This window comes from Chiroxiphia lanceolata, chromosome 6 (assembly GCF_009829145.1).
Source record: "Chiroxiphia lanceolata isolate bChiLan1 chromosome 6, bChiLan1.pri, whole genome shotgun sequence".
NCBI lineage: Eukaryota > Metazoa > Chordata > Aves > Passeriformes > Pipridae > Chiroxiphia > Chiroxiphia lanceolata.
The window spans coordinates 48,796,181-48,817,914 of NC_045642.1; the positions used below are offsets into that span (position 1 = coordinate 48,796,181).

The 21,734-nt window shown below is 38.2% G+C and overlaps 2 protein-coding genes across 3 annotated transcripts; one reads left to right on the forward strand and one right to left on the reverse strand.

Annotated features, from left to right (window-relative positions):
* Positions 1 to 378: 378 nt before the first annotated feature.
* NDUFB1 (NADH:ubiquinone oxidoreductase subunit B1) lies at positions 379 to 3,902 on the reverse strand. Of its 2 annotated transcripts, none has more exons than XM_032690396.1 (3): positions 3,794 to 3,902; positions 2,356 to 2,497; positions 379 to 698 (listed from the first exon to the last, which is right to left on the reverse strand). In XM_032690396.1, exons 2-3 carry the CDS (start codon positions 2,493 to 2,495, stop codon positions 662 to 664), a joined length of 177 nt encoding a protein of 58 aa, XP_032546287.1. In that variant the 5' UTR covers positions 2,496 to 2,497; positions 3,794 to 3,902; the 3' UTR covers positions 379 to 661. The 2 variants fall into 2 exon arrangements, with proteins under 2 accessions (XP_032546287.1, XP_032546286.1); XM_032690395.1 differs by having other exon boundaries at positions 2,356 to 2,500.
* On the forward strand, positions 3,894 to 19,998 carry CPSF2 (cleavage and polyadenylation specific factor 2). Its single transcript, XM_032690394.1, has 15 exons — positions 3,894 to 4,021; positions 4,577 to 4,762; positions 5,836 to 5,995; positions 6,080 to 6,185; positions 7,699 to 7,828; positions 8,151 to 8,266; positions 8,821 to 9,008; positions 9,436 to 9,726; positions 10,815 to 10,915; positions 11,260 to 11,460; positions 12,084 to 12,236; positions 12,776 to 13,001; positions 14,281 to 14,580; positions 15,405 to 15,539; positions 15,642 to 19,998. The coding sequence occupies exons 2-15, from the start codon at positions 4,614 to 4,616 to the stop codon at positions 15,732 to 15,734; spliced, it is 2,349 nt and encodes a 782-aa protein (XP_032546285.1). The 5' UTR covers positions 3,894 to 4,021; positions 4,577 to 4,613; the 3' UTR covers positions 15,735 to 19,998.
* The last annotated feature ends 1,736 nt before the right edge of the window (positions 19,999 to 21,734 follow it).

The following is a 21,734-nucleotide window of genomic DNA, read 5'->3' on the forward strand; positions in this document are numbered from 1 at the left end:
CCCCTGCTGCCCCGGGAACGCCTGCTCCCCCTATGTCCCAGGGCTCAGCGCCACCGGTTCCTTGTGCTCACCAGCTGCCCGTCGCTCACACCTTCCCATTCCTGTCTCAAAGCCACAGTACCCACTTGCCACTGTTCCAAACAAGCCTACAGAGGAAATCAGAAAAGAAACTTGTCCACGTTCAATTAGAAAACCAAGCAACTGCCAACCACATTCTGGGTCTATGTGAAGTATTCCTTTGAAGGCTAGTTCATAAATTAGGGGACGAACCACTGCTGACGGAAGGTGCCAGGCAGGGGCAGCGCAGCAGCTGGCCATATAAAATCCATTTCAATACACAGATTCCATACCATACAGATAAATAACAGCATAAATTACTTTTGCATAGTTTTTCTTTATTACATAATTCTTCCTTCTCACTTCCAGAGTACAGGACAAAATGTTCTCAACATTTATGGACTAATGGAATTCCCGGACACCTATTAGTCATGTAATTAAATCAACTTCAAAAAGTAACATTGGAAATTTAACTAGCACTGAGGAAATGCAGGTGTCCTTTTCTGTGGTATGCTCTCAGGGTAAAAATCATAATCCTGTTCTTTCAACATGTGAGATAAGATGATGAATCAAACAAAAATGTCTTCATTTTCATCGGCAGCTCTTATCTCCATGTCACTTCTTCACCAGGCTTCAACTCCCTGTGTAGAAATAAGAAAAACAGAGGGAAGAGACTAAAATTAGGATTTTTTTTATAGAATAGTTACAATTAAATGTAATTAATTTTTCTACAATAGCTTAATTTTGAGATTTATGTATAAATTTAACTGTCCTTGCAATAGTTGTCAGTTAAAAATCTTTCAATACTGATAAACTTCCTCATTTCTTTCCAAAGCTTGAACAGACTGAGTCCTCTTATTTCCATTCATCTAAATGGTAGCACAGAACACCTGACCTCTAAGGAGTTAACACACTTTTAATCGGATCCATAATGAAAAATTCTATTTCTTTTAAATACAATAATTCATTACTTTAGTGGGGAGAGAGGTAGGTGTGTAATCAGAGGGTATTTTTGCAAGATGCTTAAACAGCATCCCAAGTTCACAGCAACTGCCGTAAGAAAAGTGCTAAGGTACCTGTGGGGTGGATTATATCATAAGTTTTCTTTCTTACTCAAAAATTTAGGTGAGACCAGAGTTGAAAAAAAAATCACCTGTAAACTGATAACATTGCTATTATTAATCCATACTACGCAACATGATTTTTTTTTCTCGTTTTGTTAACCCTATGATCTAATACAGAATTAGAAGTGACAGAGATGAGGCAATGCCTGAAGTTCTCTAATCTAAATTCTCCCTGAGAAGTCACAGCCAGTAAACGCAAACTCGTCAGTGTATATAATCACAATGTGACTAACACATCTGCTCTAGAACAAGCAGCAGTCACAAGTGCTGAGGCCATGTTGCTGAGAACACAGTTGTGCTGAGCAGGACACGTCTCCAGGATGAAGGATCACTGCCTCCCTAAGATCTTGCTTTATGGTGAACTTGCCACCGGCTGCTGCATGAGAGGAGCCCCAAAGAGAAGATACAAGGACTCCCTGAAACAACATCTCAGCCTTGGCCATATTGATCACCATAACTGGTCTACTCTGGCCTCCAATCGGGAGGTCTGGAGACACACGATCTATAACACTGCTGATGCCTTTGAGAACGCACGCAGGATCACTCTTGAGGAGAAAAGACAACGCAGAAAGAATCGTGTCTTGCAGAATATACCACCTAAGGAGTCTTTCTGCTGTGCCTTTTGCAACTCGACTTGTCTATCTTGGCCTTTTTAGCCACCAGCATGCTTGTAACAAATGTGGGTAGAGACCTTCCCAAATCTTTGTTTGTGAAGCCCAGCCATGATGATGGTGATATAATCACATCATTCAGTGAAGATATAGCAGTTGCCAAAAGAAGTTAATTTTGAAAACCTTGGTTATTATTTTTAAATAACATACATTTATACAAGTATTTAGTTAAAAAGTGATGTGATAATTTAAGACAGAAAACTAGAATTCAAGCACTGTGTTTCCTGCTGAACTTTTAGAGAGAGACAAAATAGTGTTCTACACATTTCATGACTAGGAACTTGATAGCAGTTAATAATCCTTTCTTTCCTAAACAAGTTGGCTCCTAAAGACTCAATTTAGTGACCTAAAACACTTCATGAATGCTTGATGAAATTTTTAGGGATTTCTTTCCTTTAATATTTTGACTGTTGGGGTTTTTGGTCATATTTAAAACTCTCAAAAAGAAGTACTTTGAAAAATAACTATATATATATATATTTAAGAAGTATCATAAAGCAGACCTTCTGTATAATAAGCTCTTGTTTCTGAAGGCTGACAGTTTTTCATCATTCCATCTGTCCAAATAGCATCCAATCACAAATCCCAAGGGAACAAAGATGTGGACCCAGTGATCACGCACAACTTGTGGTAAATTCACCATGACTGCTAGAAAGAAAAGCATAACAGGTAAGAATTACTAATAAATCTGCACATGGAAACTGTTGCATACTCTCACTTACTAGGATTCTACAACCACATAATAAACATGAAGGCCATCACACACTTCCTAAGAGACATGTGCTGTTCTCAAACCAATACCTATGTTTCCTAGAAATAATCCTAATTAACTCTTCACCCTGAGAAAGAGGATTTCATCCTAAAACAGAGGGAGAAACAGAACATCTCTTTTAAGATATCCCTGATGAAATAGTTCCATTTTAAAGAGCTATCTATCCATTAAGGCAACTCTACACAAGTCTGCTGTTCTGTAAAACAGAACACATCCATGTAAAACAAACACATCTATAATTTAAACTCCTGTAGATGGATGCCTTATTACCTGTATCAAGACTGAAAGACAAGCTGCACATTCAGCAGGGAGCTGACAGATAAGAAAGGACATTTCTAAAATCACAGAATCGTTAGGGTTGGAAGGGACCTCTGGAGATCATCTAGTCCAAATCTGCCTGCCAAGGCAGGGTCATCCAGAGCAGGTGACACAGGAACGTGTCCAGGTGGGTATGGAATGCCTCCAAAGAGGGAGACTCCATGACGTCCCCGGGGCTGCCTGTCGCAGTGTTCTGCCAAACTTTACGTAAAGTTCTTCCTCATGTTGAGGCGGAACTTCTTGTGTTTCAGTTTATGGCCATTGCTCCTTGTCCTATCGCTGGGCACCACCGAAAAGAGTCTGTCACCATGCACCTGGCACCCGCGTCTGTGATATTTATATGCAATAATGAGATCCCCTCTCAGTCTTCCCTTCTCCAGAATAAACAGGCACAGCAAGCCCTTCCAACCCAACTAATCCTTTCCAGGTTAGGGAGTTAAGCTCGACAGCACGGCAGTGTCTCCCAGAGCCAGGCCCCGCGCTCGGGCACCGGCGCCGCCGCTCCCGCCGCGGCCGCTGTGGGGCGGCCGCGCACCCACCCTCTGCGGAGCGGGCGGGAGGCACTGCCCCCGCACCGGCCCCGGCCCCGGCCCTGGGAGCGCCCCGGGCCGCGCTCCCCCGCGACAGGGCCCCGCCACTGCCTGGCTCCGTTGTCCCCGCCCGCCTGGGACCTCGACCGCTCCCGCATGACCCTGGCCGCAGGGGCAAGAGCGTCATAAAGCTCCGAGGCTGAGGCGCCGTGTCCCGGCCGAAGGGGTTGGGGAGGGAGCGAGGGACTCCCGCGGAAATGTGACATCGGTCCCATAGAACCACCCCCAGCGCTCCCGCCCTCCGCGCGGCCCCCTCATTACCGCCGCTCGCGCCGCCGGGCCCCGCTGCGGCCGCACCAAGGGCACTGGGAACGGGCGGGCCGGGAGCGACCACGGGCCACGCAGGGGCGGGGGGGCACGTTTCCCCCCCCCCCCGGCGGGCTCGCGGTGGTGCCGCCCGCCACCCTTCCGCTTGCCCATCCCCTCCTCCCCGCCTCCCGCAAGATGGCGGTGGGTGCGGCGCGCGCCGGGCCGGGCTGAGCGCCTCAGGTAGCGGCTGTTTCTTCTCGTCCTCCGCTTCCTCCTCGCCCTCTTCTTCACCGACTGCAGTGGGCGCAGGGCTCGCACTCGAAACGCCGTTCCCACCCGGCGAGACTAGCCCCGTCAGGCCGGGCCTGGACGGCGGGGCCCGGCGGGCGCTGGAGCCCCGGACCCCCGTGCGGAGCGCGGGCTCTGTGCCCCTGCTCGGGGCGTTGGAGGGGTCGCGGCCCTGGGTGCGCCATCTCCGAGTGCCCCCGTCCGGCCCCGGGAAGCTGCTCTTAACTGCGCTGCTTCTAGCGATCGTTTCTGTTTGGTTTTTTTTTAAGCTTTATGCAGTTATATATTGTAAAAAAAACCCCAAACAACAACCCCCCTCTTTCTATAACAGAAGACCTATAACGGTAGAACGTTACTATTTGAGACTTAGTTGGTATCCAGCAGCTGTATTGAACATTGTTAACACCGTTACCCTGCATATTTTCAGGAATGTATGAAACTAGATCTAAATAAATAGACTTTTTTCTTTGTGTTAGTAAATGAGACATTTTCTTCTGCCCCCTTCAGATTAGTTCTTTTGGAGATTAAACACTTGGAGAGGAAAATGACATCGATTATCAAGTTAACTACGCTTTCAGGGGTGCAGGAGGAATCTGCCCTTTGTTATCTGTTGCAAGTAGATGAATTTCGTTTTCTTTTGGACTGTGGCTGGGATGAAAACTTTTCTATGGATATTATTGATTCTCTGAGGAAGTAAGTAGTTCAGTTTATACACCATTCTTTTTTTAAAAGGCCATGTCCTGTCTTGAAAGTTTCCAAAATTCCATGCAATGATATGTGTATGTGGTGTTAAATCCAGAATTGTTCTTTTATTTTTTGTTTGGCGTGTGTTTTATGTGAAAGGAATTACACTGCTGAAGCCTTTCCAGTAAAAACTTGGGATTTTTTCTTGTCGGTCCAATTAGTTACATCTATTAACTGTACTTCTTAAGATCTTCTGTGCTTGTTTTGGCTTGGATGTTTTGGTTTTTTTCATAAATGTGGCACAGCAGAGTTTATGGGAGACCGACCTTGTCTCTAAACTGATTTAGAATGCTTAACTAAGTTTTAAATGGCAGAAGCCTAAGCGTGTGTAGGCTGAATACACAGTGGTTCGACTCTGGCCTTTTGTTTCAAGTTGAACAGACTCAGTCAGGAAAACGGCTTCTGTCAGTTCTCCAGCCCTGCAAAGGGAATAAAACAGCCGACAAATGAAAACCTATCTAGACTTTAGTACTGAACTTCTACAGATGTACAGCAAGGAGCTTTGCTGATTACCAAGTTAGAACTGAAACTAAAAACTAAGCTTTATGATGCTAGTTTTATAGATTCACTTTTCTAGCATTCAGAGTCTTGCAGTGTTTGAAGTCTATTAATGGAGGATTATTAGGTGCTAAGGATAATTTATAAAATTTTTTGCTTCTCTGAGAAGCAATTAGATAAAATTCACTTTTTCTGCACAGATAATATTTTTGGTCTCAGTAAATTTACTTTCTAGTGTCCACATATATATTAAGGTCTTTTTAATCAGGAATTTGATGTGAAACTTAGATCTTTAACTTCAAAGTTATGTTTTCGAAAGTCACTTGCATTTTTAAGTACTCAAATGTTAGGAAACACCTGTAACTTTTAATTATGATTTTTAAAGCTTTTTCAAGCCTCAAAGGGTTTCAGTTTTGTTGTTTGGCATTCAGACTGTGTATGTATTCTCTAAATAGCTCTAATAGGAGGTATATAACACCGTATGGAAATCCTTTCAATGGCTTCTGTTGTCCCTTTCTTTATAGGCATGTACACCAGGTTGATGCTGTTCTTCTTTCTCATCCCGACCCTCTACACCTTGGTGCACTTCCATATGCAGTTGGAAAAATGGGGTTGAATTGTGCCATTTATGCAACTATTCCTGTATATAAAATGGGACAGATGTTTATGTATGATCTCTACCAGGTACATTTAAGTTGATACTTTCATACACAACACCTTTGACATAGTGGAGTGTTTGAATGCTCTGTACCTCTTTTTTTATTTTAGTCCCGCCATAATACTGAAGATTTCACGCTCTTTACATTGGATGATGTAGATGCAGCCTTTGATAAGATACAACAGCTGAAGTTTTCTCAGATTGTGAATTTGAAAGGTAAAGTTGTCACCAAAGCCTCAAGAAATTACTTTTATTTAAAGGCAACAGAGTCCTTAAGAGTTAAAGTAACACTTTTAAAGGCAGTAAATTCTGCAATATGTATCTTGCAGTGCTGATTGAATCAGCCCTGTGTTGGTCTGTATCAGCAGAATGTTTGCCTCAGTAATTATATGTAGAAATGGGTAGAATTTTCACTTAATGTGGAGGAGGTCCTGTCAAAGCATTTTGGGAGACATTTGTTTCTCTTTTGTGTTTTTGTAACTTTTCTTGGAATTTGCTCCTGTCTGTTAAAAGCATTTACTTATGTCTAGTGGTAGATACCTCAGAACTTTTCATAACCAGTAACACAAAGGAAAGCTTTCTAGAGCAGGGATATGTTGCAGAGATGAAGTTACAGCATGTGGTTGATTTAATGAGGAGTCTTCACTGACTCAACTGTACTCAGTGTAGTTGATTCCTAGGAACTGTGGGAGCTGGAGAATCAGCAGCTTTTCACTCTTACTGAATGTAAAGGTCAGAATGAAATGGAAACCCTCTTCTTGAACAGGGACACATACAGGCTGACCACCAGCACTTTGAAATGCAGTATCTCACAGTTCATGGAATGGTGCTTGCCAAAATACTTACCTTGTTCTTTGAAAAATAGAAATAAGATATTATCCTTGAAAGAGTGCTGGCCTCTTTTCAAGATATTTGTAGCAAGGCTATGTCTGTGCTGCCAATTTTTACATCTAAAGAGTAATTTTAGTGTCTAACTTCTTTTTAAACAACTAACTTTTTTCATGTTTAATGGAGATGATTTGAAAAGACTCAATGGAGGTATTTGAGAAGATTATGTTTAATTATTAACTATTACTGTGCACTTCATGCAGCAGAGTCAGTGAGTAATAGTCATGGGTGGTCTAGTTTTAATCTGACAAAGATGCAGGCTAGTATCAGTGACAAGGAGCAACACCACATTAAAAAAATGCATTGGATGCTGAAAAGTTCTGTCATCCCTGACTACAGCACCTGAACACCTTTCCTGCTATGATTTGACTTGTGTGTTTGTCGTTCTGGAAAACTTCTAGTTTGTGTAATTTATATAAGTTTCTCTAAGTACCTCAACATTGAATGATACAGTAAACATTCAGTGTTGCCCTAGAGAGGGATCTGAGTTTCACCAAGGCACTTGCTTTCATGTGATATGTTTGCTATATAATTTACTGTTGTTTAGGTCTATAGTCACAGCAGCTCTGCAGTGCCTCTGAGTATTAGTGGGAGATGGAGGGAGGAAGTGATCTTCACTTTAGTTTCTTTATTCTGGAGGAAACAGAGAAGTGAATTGCAACAAATTTTGAAGTTACTGGTTAGATGGCAGGGACAGATATTACTGCTTTTTCATACTTAAGTTGACTTTTTGTCTGACTAATAATTTAGGTGTTCAGTTGTTTAAAGTTACTATCTCTCTTGTTCAGAGTAATGGGTTTTAATACATGTAATGTATCTAAAATACTGAAAACTTTTGTAGGCAAAGGACATGGTTTGTCAATCACACCATTGCCAGCTGGTCACATGATAGGAGGCACAATTTGGAAGATTGTCAAGGATGGAGAGGAAGAAATTGTTTATGCAGTTGATTTCAACCACAAGAGGGAGATGTAAGTTCAAGATAGCAATGTTTCTTTTATATTATGTTAGGTATGCATCATTTAGTGTATGATAAAGAGGCATGGAAGCAGAAGTGCATTTCCAGTTCTAGTAAGAGCACTAATTTTGCTTGCATCCAGATTAATTGGTTTGAAACAAGCATTAGCTCTGGGTTTCTTTATTCTTTTAATTTTTTTTTGTAAGTTTGAAGCAGGAAGCATTCAGCAGCTGAGGAGTTTGATTTCTGTACATGCAAATATCTAGAAGCTAGCTGTCTTATTTTTCTCATAAAGTAGAAATGCAAAAAGTGAGATTACTGCCTTTTTTCCACAGCCATCTGAACGGATGTTCCTTGGAAATGTTGAGCAGGCCTTCGTTGCTTATTACAGATTCATTTAATGCTACTTATGTGCAACCCAGGAGGAAGCAAAGGGATGAACAGCTGCTGAGTATGTATTGTTTGGACTTGAAAAATAGCACTAATGTGGTTTATTAGCCACTGCAATTTATTTTTCTGTGTGAAATTCATCAGCATCTAAACTAAGAACCTTTATCAAAACTTAACAAATTTTGAATTACTCTTTTCTGGTGGTACTGATCCTGTGAGTTAAATGTTTTCCTAAAAACAACGAACCGTATTTGAAAGCAGTGCATTTTACCCAATATTGATAAATCACTTCAGGGATTTTTAAATTACCTTCCTCATCACATTCTTTTTTTAAACTCCATTTTACTGATGGTTTTAATTAAAAAAAAAAAAGGAAAGAAAAAGTATCAAGGCAGTGAGATCTTCAGATAGAGAAAGCTCCAGCTCCCTTTAATTTTGGTGGAAATGTGGCTTTGGATGTCTTTTGAAGTTCAATTTATTTCTGTGTGCAGTATGCTTTTGATTATGATTGCTAGAGTGGTATAACAAACAAAAAAACCCCAAGCTACACCACAAACATTCTAACTTTGGTTCAAAGTATAAGTAGGCTTTTATTTTGTTTTTAATTCTTCTCAGCTAATGTTTTGGAGACATTACGAGGTGATGGAAATGTGTTGATAGCCGTGGATACAGCAGGCAGAGTTCTGGAACTTGCTCAGCTTCTTGATCAGATCTGGAGAACAAAAGATGCAGGGTTGGGAGTCTACTCTCTAGCACTTCTGAATAATGTCAGCTACAATGTAGTGGAATTCTCTAAATCACAGGTTTGTTTTGGTTTTGAAATGCAACTATGAAGAGGAATGGAATGTGTATTGAAAAGCTTTCCTTTTTCACAGTAAAAAATGGCAAAATACTGGGGGAGTGTCTTTATTCTGTAGTGCATATTTGTGTCTCAATTCTTTTGATCAAGTAACAGTCCAGTCATGGCTATGGGCGTTTGTTGATACTCGTTTCTCTTTTTATCACAAGACTTGTTAGCAACTTTATAGCTGTTGAAAAGGAGGACTTAAAGTATTTGTTTGTTGTAGAGTATTTGTAGGTGTTGTTTAAGCTCAACATTATTTCTATTCTTAAAATGAGAAGCATTGGTGTAATCATGAGCATATTGCATCCTGTACTTCACATCATGTTTGTACATTAATTGTAGAACTTGTATTCTTACAGATAACTTTTTGTTACTACATATTTTAGGTTGAGTGGATGAGTGACAAGTTGATGAGGTGCTTTGAAGACAAGAGAAACAACCCTTTTCAGTTCCGCCATCTCTCCTTATGTCACAGTCTGTCTGATCTGGCTCGAGTGCCTAGTCCAAAAGTTGTTCTTGCCAGTCAGCCTGACTTGGAGTGTGGGTTTTCTAGAGATCTTTTCATTCAATGGTGCCAGGATTCCAAAAACTCTATAATTTTAACTTACCGCACTACACCTGGAACATTAGCACGATTCTTGATTGATAATCCCTCTGAAAAAGTTATAGATATTGAGGTAAGAATTGTCTCTATATCTCAAAGTTTTTTATTGTTGGCCATCTGGGGGAATATGGGCAAAACTGAACTTAAGTTTCCTTTTTGATCTGAGAACACTTCTAGTGATGGAGAGAAATCTGAAACCAGTCTTGGTGCATATTTAATCAGTTGTGGATAAACGTACATAAAAATATGTCTCATATTGGGAACTTTTTAGTGGTGTGGCAAAATTAATACTCCATTGAATTGAGCATGAAGTTCTTTCTACATATTTATCTTTAGGCAACACTTCCCCTCCTGTTTTTGTTATAATAGAAAAAATCTGCTTGCAGTTGATGTACAGATCACCATATATGATGGATTAGTCTTGCTGGAAAATAGTCCTGGTTTGGATGAGGAGAGAACCAAGTCAAATTAGAATAACATATCCCACCAGGATTAGGAAGATAAGCAAACTGTAGAAATTATAACACAATTTTTGTTCTTGTTTTCAATAATCTGTATACCTGTGTCTACTTCTCTCTGGTAAATGTTGATTTGTGGGAGTCCCCTGTGATTGCAGTGATAATTTCAATCCTGATGAAGCAGCTTTATTTTAAATTTAGATTTGACTGGAAGCATTGAATTACAGTGTTAGATTATTACTAGAATTTAGTTTAATTCAAAGTGACCTATATTCTAATTTGATTTTCAGAAGACAAGAAAAAAAACTTACCATTGTTTTTCCAACTAGTATGACTTTGCCAGGTTCTTCTGGTTTGATGTTACTGATAGAAAACTTAAAAACCACTGGTCATCTCAGAGTATTTGCCTTCATTTGTTGGAGAGAGATTTCCTGAAGGTGTTTCAAGAACTTTTTGTAGCGCTTAATTGATTTTAATATTTTTAGAAATGCGTTGCTGTTAACGTAGACTCTGTTGATTGATAATATCACAATGTTCCCTTGCTGATGTGCTGCACATTTGCATAATCGTGTCTTGTATGTGACATACAAGTTGTACTTGCCCTTGGTACCTAAGTACAAATATTCTTAGCAGCAGTATGTAGGAGACGTATTAAAATCATGTCAGCTACTCACAATAACATTAATTTTAATTCTATCTGCAGTTGAGAAAACGTGTCAAGTTGGAAGGAAAAGAACTTGAAGATTACCTAGAAAAGGAGAAGCTAAAGAAAGAAGCAGCTAAGAAGTTAGAGCAGTCTAAAGAGTAAGTGTATTTGGTGTTCTTGCATTCTGCTGGTATGATTTGAGTTGGGATTTCTGTGTGATCATTCTACTCCTTATACTGTTTACAGGGATAAATGAAAATTATAGTTTTGGTAGACTTGTCTGGGGGCACTGAGGGTTGTGCTTGTCTTCAATCTGTTGTTCTGATAGGCCTGTTTCATCTGCCATTTGACTGTGAGCTCTCTCTCCGATACGTAAACTGCCCTTGGTGTGGGTTAGTGTTATGTCAGCTGTTATTTTCCAGTCAGTGTGTTTACGTAATATGAAACTCAAATTAAAAAAGAAGTGCTAAGTTGTTTTTTTTTTTTTGGAATGTCATTTCAGGGCAGATATCGATTCCAGTGACGAGAGTGATGCTGAAGAGGATATTGATCAACCAACTGTACATAAAACCAAACATGATTTGATGATGAAAGGCGAAGGTAGCCGAAAAGGAAGCTTCTTCAAACAGGCAAAGAAATCTTATCCAATGTTTCCAGCCCCTGAAGAAAGAATTAAATGGGATGAATACGGCGAGATTATCAAGTGTGTGGTGACAATGTATACTAACATGTAGTAGTTATGAAATAATTAAAAAATAGAAGTAATTAAAAAAAAAATCATCATTTTGTCTCTTTTGCACCACTGTTATATACTCTTTCCAACTGCTAAGTCTCACAGGAAGCTTATGATAGGATTGAAGCTGCAAAGTGCTGATCCTTGATCTGTGTTCACACCTCTTAGGATGTATTTTCACTCCAGGCCTTTTTTTTAATCTTATAAGATAGAAGATTTAAAATTTTTTTAACCTGACTTTTTTCTGCTTTAAATTACACACATGGTGATAAATGTATGAGGCGAAAAAACACTATTCATCCTCGAAAAATCTAGTGATATTTGTCCTCTCTGCATAAGGAATACTGCTAGAAATTCTTGACTTGCTAGTATTTCCCAAGTTATTAAAGTTCTTTTTTAAGATAGGAAGGTGATATTTCCCAAATGAGCTCTGTTCAAGAATGGAAATAGTGAAGGCAAACGTAATAAAATTGTTGGCAATAACAGTTGTAAAAAATCTCAGTAGGAGTAGTCAGCATTGTTTGTTTTTATATTATATAGTGCTTTGGTTTTACTCTAAGACTATTAAAAGCAAAATACCTTTCATTCTTTAGACCTGAGGATTTTCTAGTTCCAGAACTTCAAGCAACAGAAGAAGAAAAAAGCAAATTAGAGTCTGGTTTGACAAATGGAGAGGAGCCTATGGACCAGGATTTATCAGATGTTCCTACCAAGTGTATTTCTGCAACAGAATCCATGGAAATTAAGTGAGTGACTTTGTTCTTGTCAGTTCTGCTAGAATCATGGCATGGGTACAGTGTGAACTGGGTAAAAGGATAGCTTGGATTTAAGAAAGTGGGAAAGGACTTGCTTTTTGTTTGTTTTTTCCCTGAGCCAATTTTTTTACTAGTCTTTCTGGGAGCACAGGATGGAGTCTTACGGTTTCCCACTCTTAAGAAAATTGGTTTGTCTGATGGAGACAACTGGAAGAGGTAGAACAAATGATACAATAGTATGTTAGCATAGATACTAAAACATATTTTGTTAAAAGGGTAACATATTCAAATGTGGTTATCTCATGTTCTGGATAACTGTGATTGAATTTTTTGAATTTATAGTTAAATACACAATATATGCTGATATTTCACAACTTTGTATTTTACTCGTCCATAATATACCTTGTGCTGACAGCTTTTGCTGATGTAGAATAGTTTAAAAATATCTTCTGTCTTTAGACTAAGTATTTTGGAGCACTCAAAGGTTTAATCTTTTAAACTAAAAAATAACGATTTTTAATTCAAACTAGAGCCAGAGTTACATACATTGACTATGAAGGACGCTCAGATGGGGACTCAATTAAAAAAATTATTAACCAAATGAAACCAAGACAACTGGTCATTGTCCATGGACCACCTGAGGCCAGTCAGGACCTTGCAGAATGTTGCAGAGCTTTTGGTGGAAAAGATATTAAAGTTTACATGCCCAAACTTCATGAAACTGTAGATGCAACCAGCGAAACTCACATTTACCAGGTAAGGTACTGGAATTTGTTAACTGTGTGACTGCTGTGGGTTTTTGTAGAGCTGTATTGGCAGACTCCAATTTGGCCCTCACTTCCTTGGGAAAGGAGAGGAGGAACTATCTGTGTGTACAGTTGTTTTTGTGTGATCAAGGCATTAGTGGTTTTCTGTGTTCTAGGTAAACATTCTTCTGATACTTATTATTCATTAGTGTTTGAAAGCTTAAACATGTGATCAGTGTGTTTTCACGTGTAGTGCAAAAGGCAAGGCTGGCTAGGAATAAATATGTAAAGTTAGGAGCAAGTTAACAATAAAAATAAATAAGACACCCATACCCTCAAAAAACAGCTTATATGATGAAACTGGAAAAGTGAGGTTATGGTAATGTATTGCTCTGTGCTAGCCATGAAAATTAAATGCAATATATTAAGTCCTAAATAAGGAAACTTGGATAACTCGTGTGAATTTTGTAAAAATTGTGTATGGTCTCAGTTCAGTTTTTGAAATTGTTTCGAGGGAAGTGTCTCCATTAGTCCTTTATTCCTTTATCCTTTTAAAGTTAATAGAAAAACACTGGTGGAATTGTTGAAAAAGGTACTTCTGCTTCTTTCCAGAGAAAAATGTCTTACCCTGTAGGAAGCAGAAAATTCAGACTTGAAACGGCTTGTTTTCTGCATTTTGTCTGTTAGTTGTTGATGGGTTTTTTTGGGTTTTTTTTAAGCTGTGGGAATTACTAGTGTATTAGAAATGACACGGGAGAAGTACAGTGGAGACGTTGAATTTGAAAATAATAGATATGAGTGAAGCATCAGAACTTCAGTGTCTTTTGAGCGACCCGTGCTGCAGATGGGTAGATAGTTGCCATATCTTTCAAACAGTTGCAGCCTTGATTCCACTATGGGAATCGTGTGCCATCTTATGTGGAGAACAGTCTCTAAGAGTAGAGCTTAAAGTCCTAGAGTGCACCAGAGGAATCAGAGTAAGGTCACTCTGAAGTCTGATATTTACCAAATCCTTTCTTACAATAAAATATTAATTATCATTTTTTGGAGGGTTGAAATTTGGAACTGCTCTTCAATAACCTAAATGTATCTATAGAAACTTTTCACGGGTTGGCTAAGACCAACTGAGGAACTGCATGGCTGCAAAAAAAGGTTTCTGTTTTTTTAAAAGGAAATTATTGCTCTTGCTGTAAATTTAGCTCAGGCTTGCAGTCATATATATTCTTTTTTATTTTAACAAAGACAAGAAAGGTATTGATCTCTGCTGCTTTTATTTTTGTGCAACCCAGGTCAGGTTAAAAGACTCGCTTGTCAGCTCCCTTCAGTTCTGTAAAGCCAAGGATGCTGAGTTAGCTTGGATAGATGGTGTTCTGGATATGCGGGTTTCAAAAGTGGATACTGGAGTTATTTTGGAAGAGGGAGAGTTGAGGGAAGATGAAGACTTAGAGATGCAAGTGGATGTGCCTTCTTCAGACTCGAGTGTGATTGCACAGCAGAAGGCCATGAAAAGCCTCTTTGGTGACGATGACAAGGAGATGTGTGAGGAGAGTGAAATCATCCCTACTTTGGAACCTCTGCCACCTCAGGAGGTACAGAAATGATGCTGATCTGAATTTCTTTTATGAAGAGCTCTGCATTCATTTGTGTTTTTCTAGTGCTTAGAAGTGGATACTGATCTTAACTGGAAGCCTAACTGAAACTGGGTTTTCATGTTTGGTTTTCTCTTTGTTAAACCTGGTGCTGTTCTTTGTTCAGATTTTAATGCTTATCAGTGAGGATGGTCTTTCACTTCCACTAACAGTGCCTAGCATACAAAGCCATCTATTTATGAAGGAAAGATTTTAATTAGCGTATTTATGGTGTTTAGTCACTTCGGGATTTTATTATGTTTTATTGATGCTGTGGAAAATACTTTATATACTTGAGATACAGATCTTTGACGTTCATACATCTGCTTCTACAGTAATGATTTGAGAGTTCATTGAATTTAGTTTTTCTGTAAATTTGTCTTTGCTCTTAAAATACTTGGCATGTGAGGAGATATCATTTTATCTTTTCGTTGAATGATTCCAATGCTTTTTAATCCTAGAGTTGCTTTTTAAGATACTCTTTCGCAGTCCTAAGTGTAGTCTTTTCTAGGAGCTAGATGACTATGGAGACAACTCTTAAAGTCTGTTCAGATTCATAACAACCATCACAGAAGTATGCACTGATCAGCAGTACAGTTTACTGCAGCTCTGTCCCTGGCATGGCATGGCTTGGGAGAGGGATCTTCATTGTCAGCTTTCCATTTGTCTTCAGTAATTTATAGTTGTATAGTCTAGGCCACACTACTGCCTACGCAATAATGAGGTCTTTGTAAAAATGGAAGGTATTAAATAGAAGTATTAAAATTGTGTGTGTTGTTTTCAAGGTTCTTGGACATCAGTCTGTGTTTATGAATGAGCCAAGACTGTCTGACTTCAAGCAGGTTCTCTTGCGAGAAGGTATACAAGCTGAATTTGTGGGAGGAGTGCTTGTGTGCAACAATCTGGTGGCTGTTCGCAGGGTAGGTGCTCTGTGCCTTAAACTCTTTGGTAAATAATATTCTAAATGAAAATTAAGTTTCTCAGTGTAAAGATAATAAGTCAAAACATGTCTTTTGTTGCAGACTGAAACGGGGCGCATTGGATTGGAAGGCTGTCTCTGTCAGGACTTCTATAGGATAAGAGACCTTTTATACGAACAATACGCAATTGTCTAAGGAAAGTGCTGCAAAGGTGTTTTCACTTGAACTTTTACAGAAAATGGAGATTTCTCCCAGTTCTGACATTTTGTAGTTTTCTAATTTATACAGGGAAACCTAATACATAAAGAGCAGTTAGCTACCCTGAACGTGTAAATAACTGCTACTGTTTTCCTTCATAAATCTGTTGGTACATTCCATGTTGTTGACTTTCAAATTGTTGCGACTTGGCATCTCCCACATAACACATTATAAATGAGTTTACGACTATGAACACTTCTCAGCAAAGGTTCAGTTTGTCAGGACGTGTTCTGGTTTCGTAGATTCCCTGCCAAAGAATACAAAATATGTAAAAGTCATTCTTTTGTTCTAAAATAAGATAAGATAGGCAAGTGTGGGTTTTGTTCATTTTGTTTTCTATGTGGCTGTTTTTGGTTTGGGTTGTTTGTTTTTTTTTTTAACAAGTTTGATTTAGAGAACAGTCTTGAATATTTTTTTTTTTTAAAGGAGGTTAGTTGAAGTACGTTATTAGTAGCCCACTTAAATCTAGACTACCTAAACTTTCCCCTAGAGTTAATCTGGCTCCATCTTAATGTTGTATCTGCTCCATCTTACTGATTTGTTCTCAAACTTCATTTTGTATTTTATGTAAAGTATTAATCTACAGGATGAAAAAATTACTTAGGAGAGTAATCTCTAAGAAGATTGGATAATATTTTCAGTCAGTTTAAAATCCAGTAACTGTGCTTCAGAATAACTTCTGTACAAATTCACAGAATTTGCTAACTCCTAGCTTTTGCAACATTATGCAACTATAAAATAGTTTCTGAGTTCTGATTTTAATACTTTTCAAAGTCTAGAGCCTTTATCCGTGCACTGCTGTTTGTTCAAAGTGCCATGAGTCGAGTTCAGGAAGATCCTTTTTCTTGAAATCTTGAGTTCATGTGATGTATTTAATGGTTTTGTGCCATGTTCCGTTCTAATTGACAGTGAGACTTGCTGGACCTGCTGATGCTGGGAATTGACCTTACTTTTTAGGTGAAGATGAGCACAGTTTTGAGTGTTTTAATTTCTCAGATATTAACTTATGCAAACAAATGGCCTCTCAAGAGTTTATTTACTTCTTTTTTCCCCTGTCCATGTGTGAAACATCAGCTTTGGCAGTGGAGGGTTGCTTGCTTTTCACATAAAACAGCAATGTGTTCTCGTTGTGTATGTTTAAATAAAACCTTTGAAAAAAGTGGCAAAAAATAGCCGTGTGGGCTCAGTGGAAGGATAATTTACTTTACAGTTCATTCTTGACAAAAGTTTTCTATCTGATCTACAAATACTTATTCTGTTTGAAATAGTAACTTAAAACTGAAGACCATGTTAAACAAAAAACCCCATCTGCTAGGACAATATATTAAAACTGTAAAAAACTTGTAATGCTGAGTGAGAATGTATTTTGTTACACAAAGAAAATCTTGGCTAGGAATGACTAAATGGCTCAATGATGCATTTTTCTCCTTAACAGTCTAGAAAAATGATTATTTCCCTTATATTGACAGCCAGAAGTTTGTAGAAATGCTTTGGTTTTGTAGCAAAGCTATGTAAATCTACATGATGGATGTTGGACACTTGTTGGTGAATACTATTGTATTACTATTGTTACTGATGCTAATGAACTTTTATAAAGTGAGTTCCTTTGTACATAATCATATTGGCCTTAGGACTTTTAACTTGAGGGCTTAGGATGGGAAGAGATAACACATGCCTGCACGGAATATGCTAATAAAGAAAAAAACCCTTAGAAAATCAAACTAAAAATAATGCTGTTTTTAAGAAAAGGATAAAGACAGTGCAGTGTGATCATAAAACTTTCTATCAGTTTTGTTTCATTTTCTAACCTATTGATAACAAATTTTATTGTTATCAGTCACTAAATTGTGTGTGCTGACAGAGAACCCCAAATTAGTGCCATCACTGAGGAAAAGGCTCAAGTATGAGCAAAACACCTAACTGAGGATCTGAATGCTGTATGATACTCTGTTTCATGGCTTTTGCAGATGTTTTCATGGTTTTAAAAAGGGTGTTGGGGAGGATGTTCTCACAGTCAAATCTGGTAAAGAAATGTATCCAGTAAACAGAATCTTAGGTCAGAAAACTCTGTAAGAAATCAGTGGTAGTTCAAAATGGGATAATGAAACTAGATGAAAGAATCTATAAAATTGCTTGTTGAAATATATTTTTAAAAATACTTCAAACGGTCCTAAGTCCTCCCTGCACGCTAAGCAGTACATGTGGTGAACTGTTAGTGTACATCACACTGCTTGACCAGTATTAACCAAGGCATGAAAGAGCATGTAGGTTCAGATCAACTACACTGATTAACTACATTAGTAAAATTCTTAATTCTGTGTCGTTAAGGCTGTCTTAATGTTTTCTGGCAGAGGAGTTCTGAGCAATGGTTGCAGTTCAGTGGTAAGTGAACTGATCCTTCCTTTCAGCTCAGTAAAAATTCCTCACCTTGGTAGAAGAGGAGCATAGATACAAAGATATGGAAGAACTAGATTGTTTCAAACTTTACTGTCTGTGATAGGTTATGTATGACCACTGTGATAGGGAGTAAAAAAAACCCTAACCTCACTCCTGCATTTTTTAGTAGAACTTCCAATAAGCCCTGTAACTGTTTTCCTGGAAGAGAAGGATCCACAGAAACTCTGAACATTAGGACGAAGCAAGTTTGCTGTATGAGCTTTAAGCAGTAATAACCTGCCTGTTGTTGCATAATCCTCTTAGGTGATACAAGCTGGATCTGTGGTTCAGCAGCTGAATGATAATGAGCTAAGCATCTGCCAAAAAGTATAGTTTGTAAGTGCAATCTGGCAGTCACCAATTTTGATAATGAGCAAATACATTATTTCAGTTGTGTAGGCTTTTCTTAAGGAGTTTTCATTTTCAGTGTAGTTTTTCGGAAGTGATAAAAGCTTCCCTAAAAGCTACTTTTGACAAACACTTTTAAAGAAATTTGCAATGGTGGTCAAATCACAAGCTTTCTGTCAAACTTGATTCAAAGGCTAATACCAGTTTTTGTAGAATCGACTTTGGAAAATTACACGGGGAAACCAATGAAAAGAATCCATTGTGTTGTTTAGTAGTGGCTTTCGTGCCCTTCCTGGTATTTAAAAAGTAGAAAATAAAGCATAATATTTAATGTCAATAACAATATCAGAACTTCTGCAAGTAAATAACAACTCCATCTCCAAAATGTTGAAGGTTTTTATTTTTAGATACAACCAAAATTATTTTTTCCTTTGTGGCTAATTAGTTTATAGGAATATTTAAGTGTCAGTTATGAAGAGTGAAGTGTTAGCAACACCATTGTTAAGCAACAACTCTTGGAGTTGCTGTTTCTCAGGCTGGTGGTTTCATCAATACCTTCTTAAAGTTCTCACTTAACTCGGTTGCCTTGTCTGGGAGAAATCTCATTTGGTGGTCTCACCAGTTCTGGACTGTAACGTTGTGACACACAGCACAGTCATTTGCTTGACTGGTTTACAGCTCTGTAAATCAGAACAAGAATTGTTTCTTTGGAGTGAGGCAGTTTAAATCACCCAGAACAAGTGCTAGCAAAGAAAAAATTATTAATAGCTCAGAGGTTGGAATCTAGCCTTTTATTGGGGTTTAAGGTTGTAGTTTTAAGTAAAGCCATTGCAGTTAACCTAATCTGGAGAAACTACTGCTTCCTCTCCACATGTTTATATTTTTGTAGAAAGCACAAAAACGTGACTGGCCAGGTATCAGTGATAATACTTGCCTTAAGGTATATTTTACAGTAGTTGCTTCAAAGTGTGGGTTTTTTTCTCTTTTAAGTCCATCTGGATAAGTTTTAGAGTATGCTTATCTCTGCTGTTACTACCAATGTTTCTTAGAAATAATTCTGAAGTGGGTAGCTAATATGTCCTTATCAGTGATAATGCTCAAATTGTACAGAAAACTTGTACAAGATGATTTTGAAAGATCCTTGAAAGGAAAAAATGGGATGTAGATAGAACTTAGTCATCACTAAAACTTGGTAGGACTGTCAGACTGTTCAGTTTCTGTATCTTCTTAGTACACCATGATAGGAACAGGCTTCTAGGGAATGCTTTCTGATCACACTGCTATGAACTGGTCAAATAAAAAGAACTAGTCAGCAAAAAAAAAAGATTACCCACATTTAGCTAACTAGCCTGTTGCATGTGCTTCAATATGTGAACCTGAAAATGTTTGCATATAAAAAAATGTGAGATTGGATGTGTGATAACATTGCCACCTATTTTGTAATTTTACCACATGCCTGGGGCAACAGGTGTAGCTTATCCAAGTAATTACTTGTATTAGAACAATATTGTGGTGTTTCCTATTGTTTTCAGAGAACTTGTTTAGCTTCCATGGAGAAAAAGGTCTGAGCATGATGTAATCATTACTTCGTAAATTATTGGCAGGTGCTCTCCAAGACATAACAGTGAACTGTCCTTAAAATCATCAGGGAATTATTTTTTTCTGCTGTTTTGCAGCTCCTGAAGGAGTTGCACAGCTGGCAGAGCATATTGCCCGTCATTGTGCCAGACCTGGCATTTGAAAGCCTGCCAGATTGCTTTGTGCTGTTGTGCTAGCTATGGATCAGCAGTTTGCAACAGTATGAAGGTAGTAAGCGTTTTATTCCTTGCCCTTCGTAGGATCACACGAGTTAATGCTGCATTTGTGAAGAGTCCAACCTATTTTCTGAACCTGTGAGGTATTCAAGTTGCATTACCTGGTTAGATTAGCATCCATGCTGCAGGAAACTAAAGAGAAGTTATGTTTATGGTGTATTCTGGTAAAATTTCTATCAGAACCAATGTTTGGAGTCACTCTATATAGCCTGCTTTTCAAAATGTTTTATGTAATTTTATTATGCTTCAGTATTTCTTTCATAATCTCCCTGATTTTACTAATGCACAATATTGCAAAAGCACTATAAAACTAGTCAACAGACCTGAAATCATTTGTGTATCTCTAAACCTCTTATGCTGATTAAAAGTGTTAAGGCTATTAGTATTTTTTATGTAACTGGGTCTAAATTTAGTTTCTGTTGCAGTCAAAAAACAGTCTGGTATTTCAAACCATGATCCTAATCTGCTTCCTCTTGGAGTCGATGGTAACAGTTCTTCAGCACAGCTTTTGTGTTTCTGTGTGTTGATGACTTGAATAGTTAGCATCATATTTATCAGACAAATTCAGTGGTGACTTTTCATAGTTCAGATTTCTCTTCCGGAAGTGTCAAAATACTACCTTGGTTGTGAAATAGGATTTTAATTACTTTTGGGCATTGTTTTCATTAATGCTTGACTTTTTAAAATATGATTTGAGTAGCTCGTAGGCTACTGTTCCATTGGTTGGGAGGACAGGACTGTTAATATTTTTCCTTATGTTAAATTCTTCTGATTCTTGTTTGGAGAGGCAAAAAGAAAAAGAAAAGTTTAACTGGAAAAAGTAGAAAACATATATGTAGTCTACACCTTCCAAACTGAATAGCTGTAAAATACCTGCATGACAGCCTCATCCTGCAAAACTGCACCTGTTTTACTGCCTGATCTTACTGTTTGAGCAACTTAATGATTATAAAAAAGTGATAAAGTCATGCCATCACATATGAATGACTTTATTTCCTGCAATATCGTGCATTGCCTTTGGTCAGTTGCAATGTGTAGTCCTGTTTTCATACATACACGAGTTTCATGTCATAGCTGACAGCTTGCTGCAAAAAGCCAGCTTACCAAAATAAAAAGCAAAACAAACAGAAAAACCCACAAAAACTGCTGGTGATTCAGGTATTAGAATATATCATAAAGGAAATCATCAGCTTTGTGTTCAAGGAGCCCATTAGGAAGACTGACCATTTGACTAGTAGTCTTGCTGTTATTTACGTACAAAAACGAGTGCTTTTATGTCCATGTACGGAAAGGGGTCATTTACATGATTTTTTTAAAAATACAAAATTGAAGATTATAT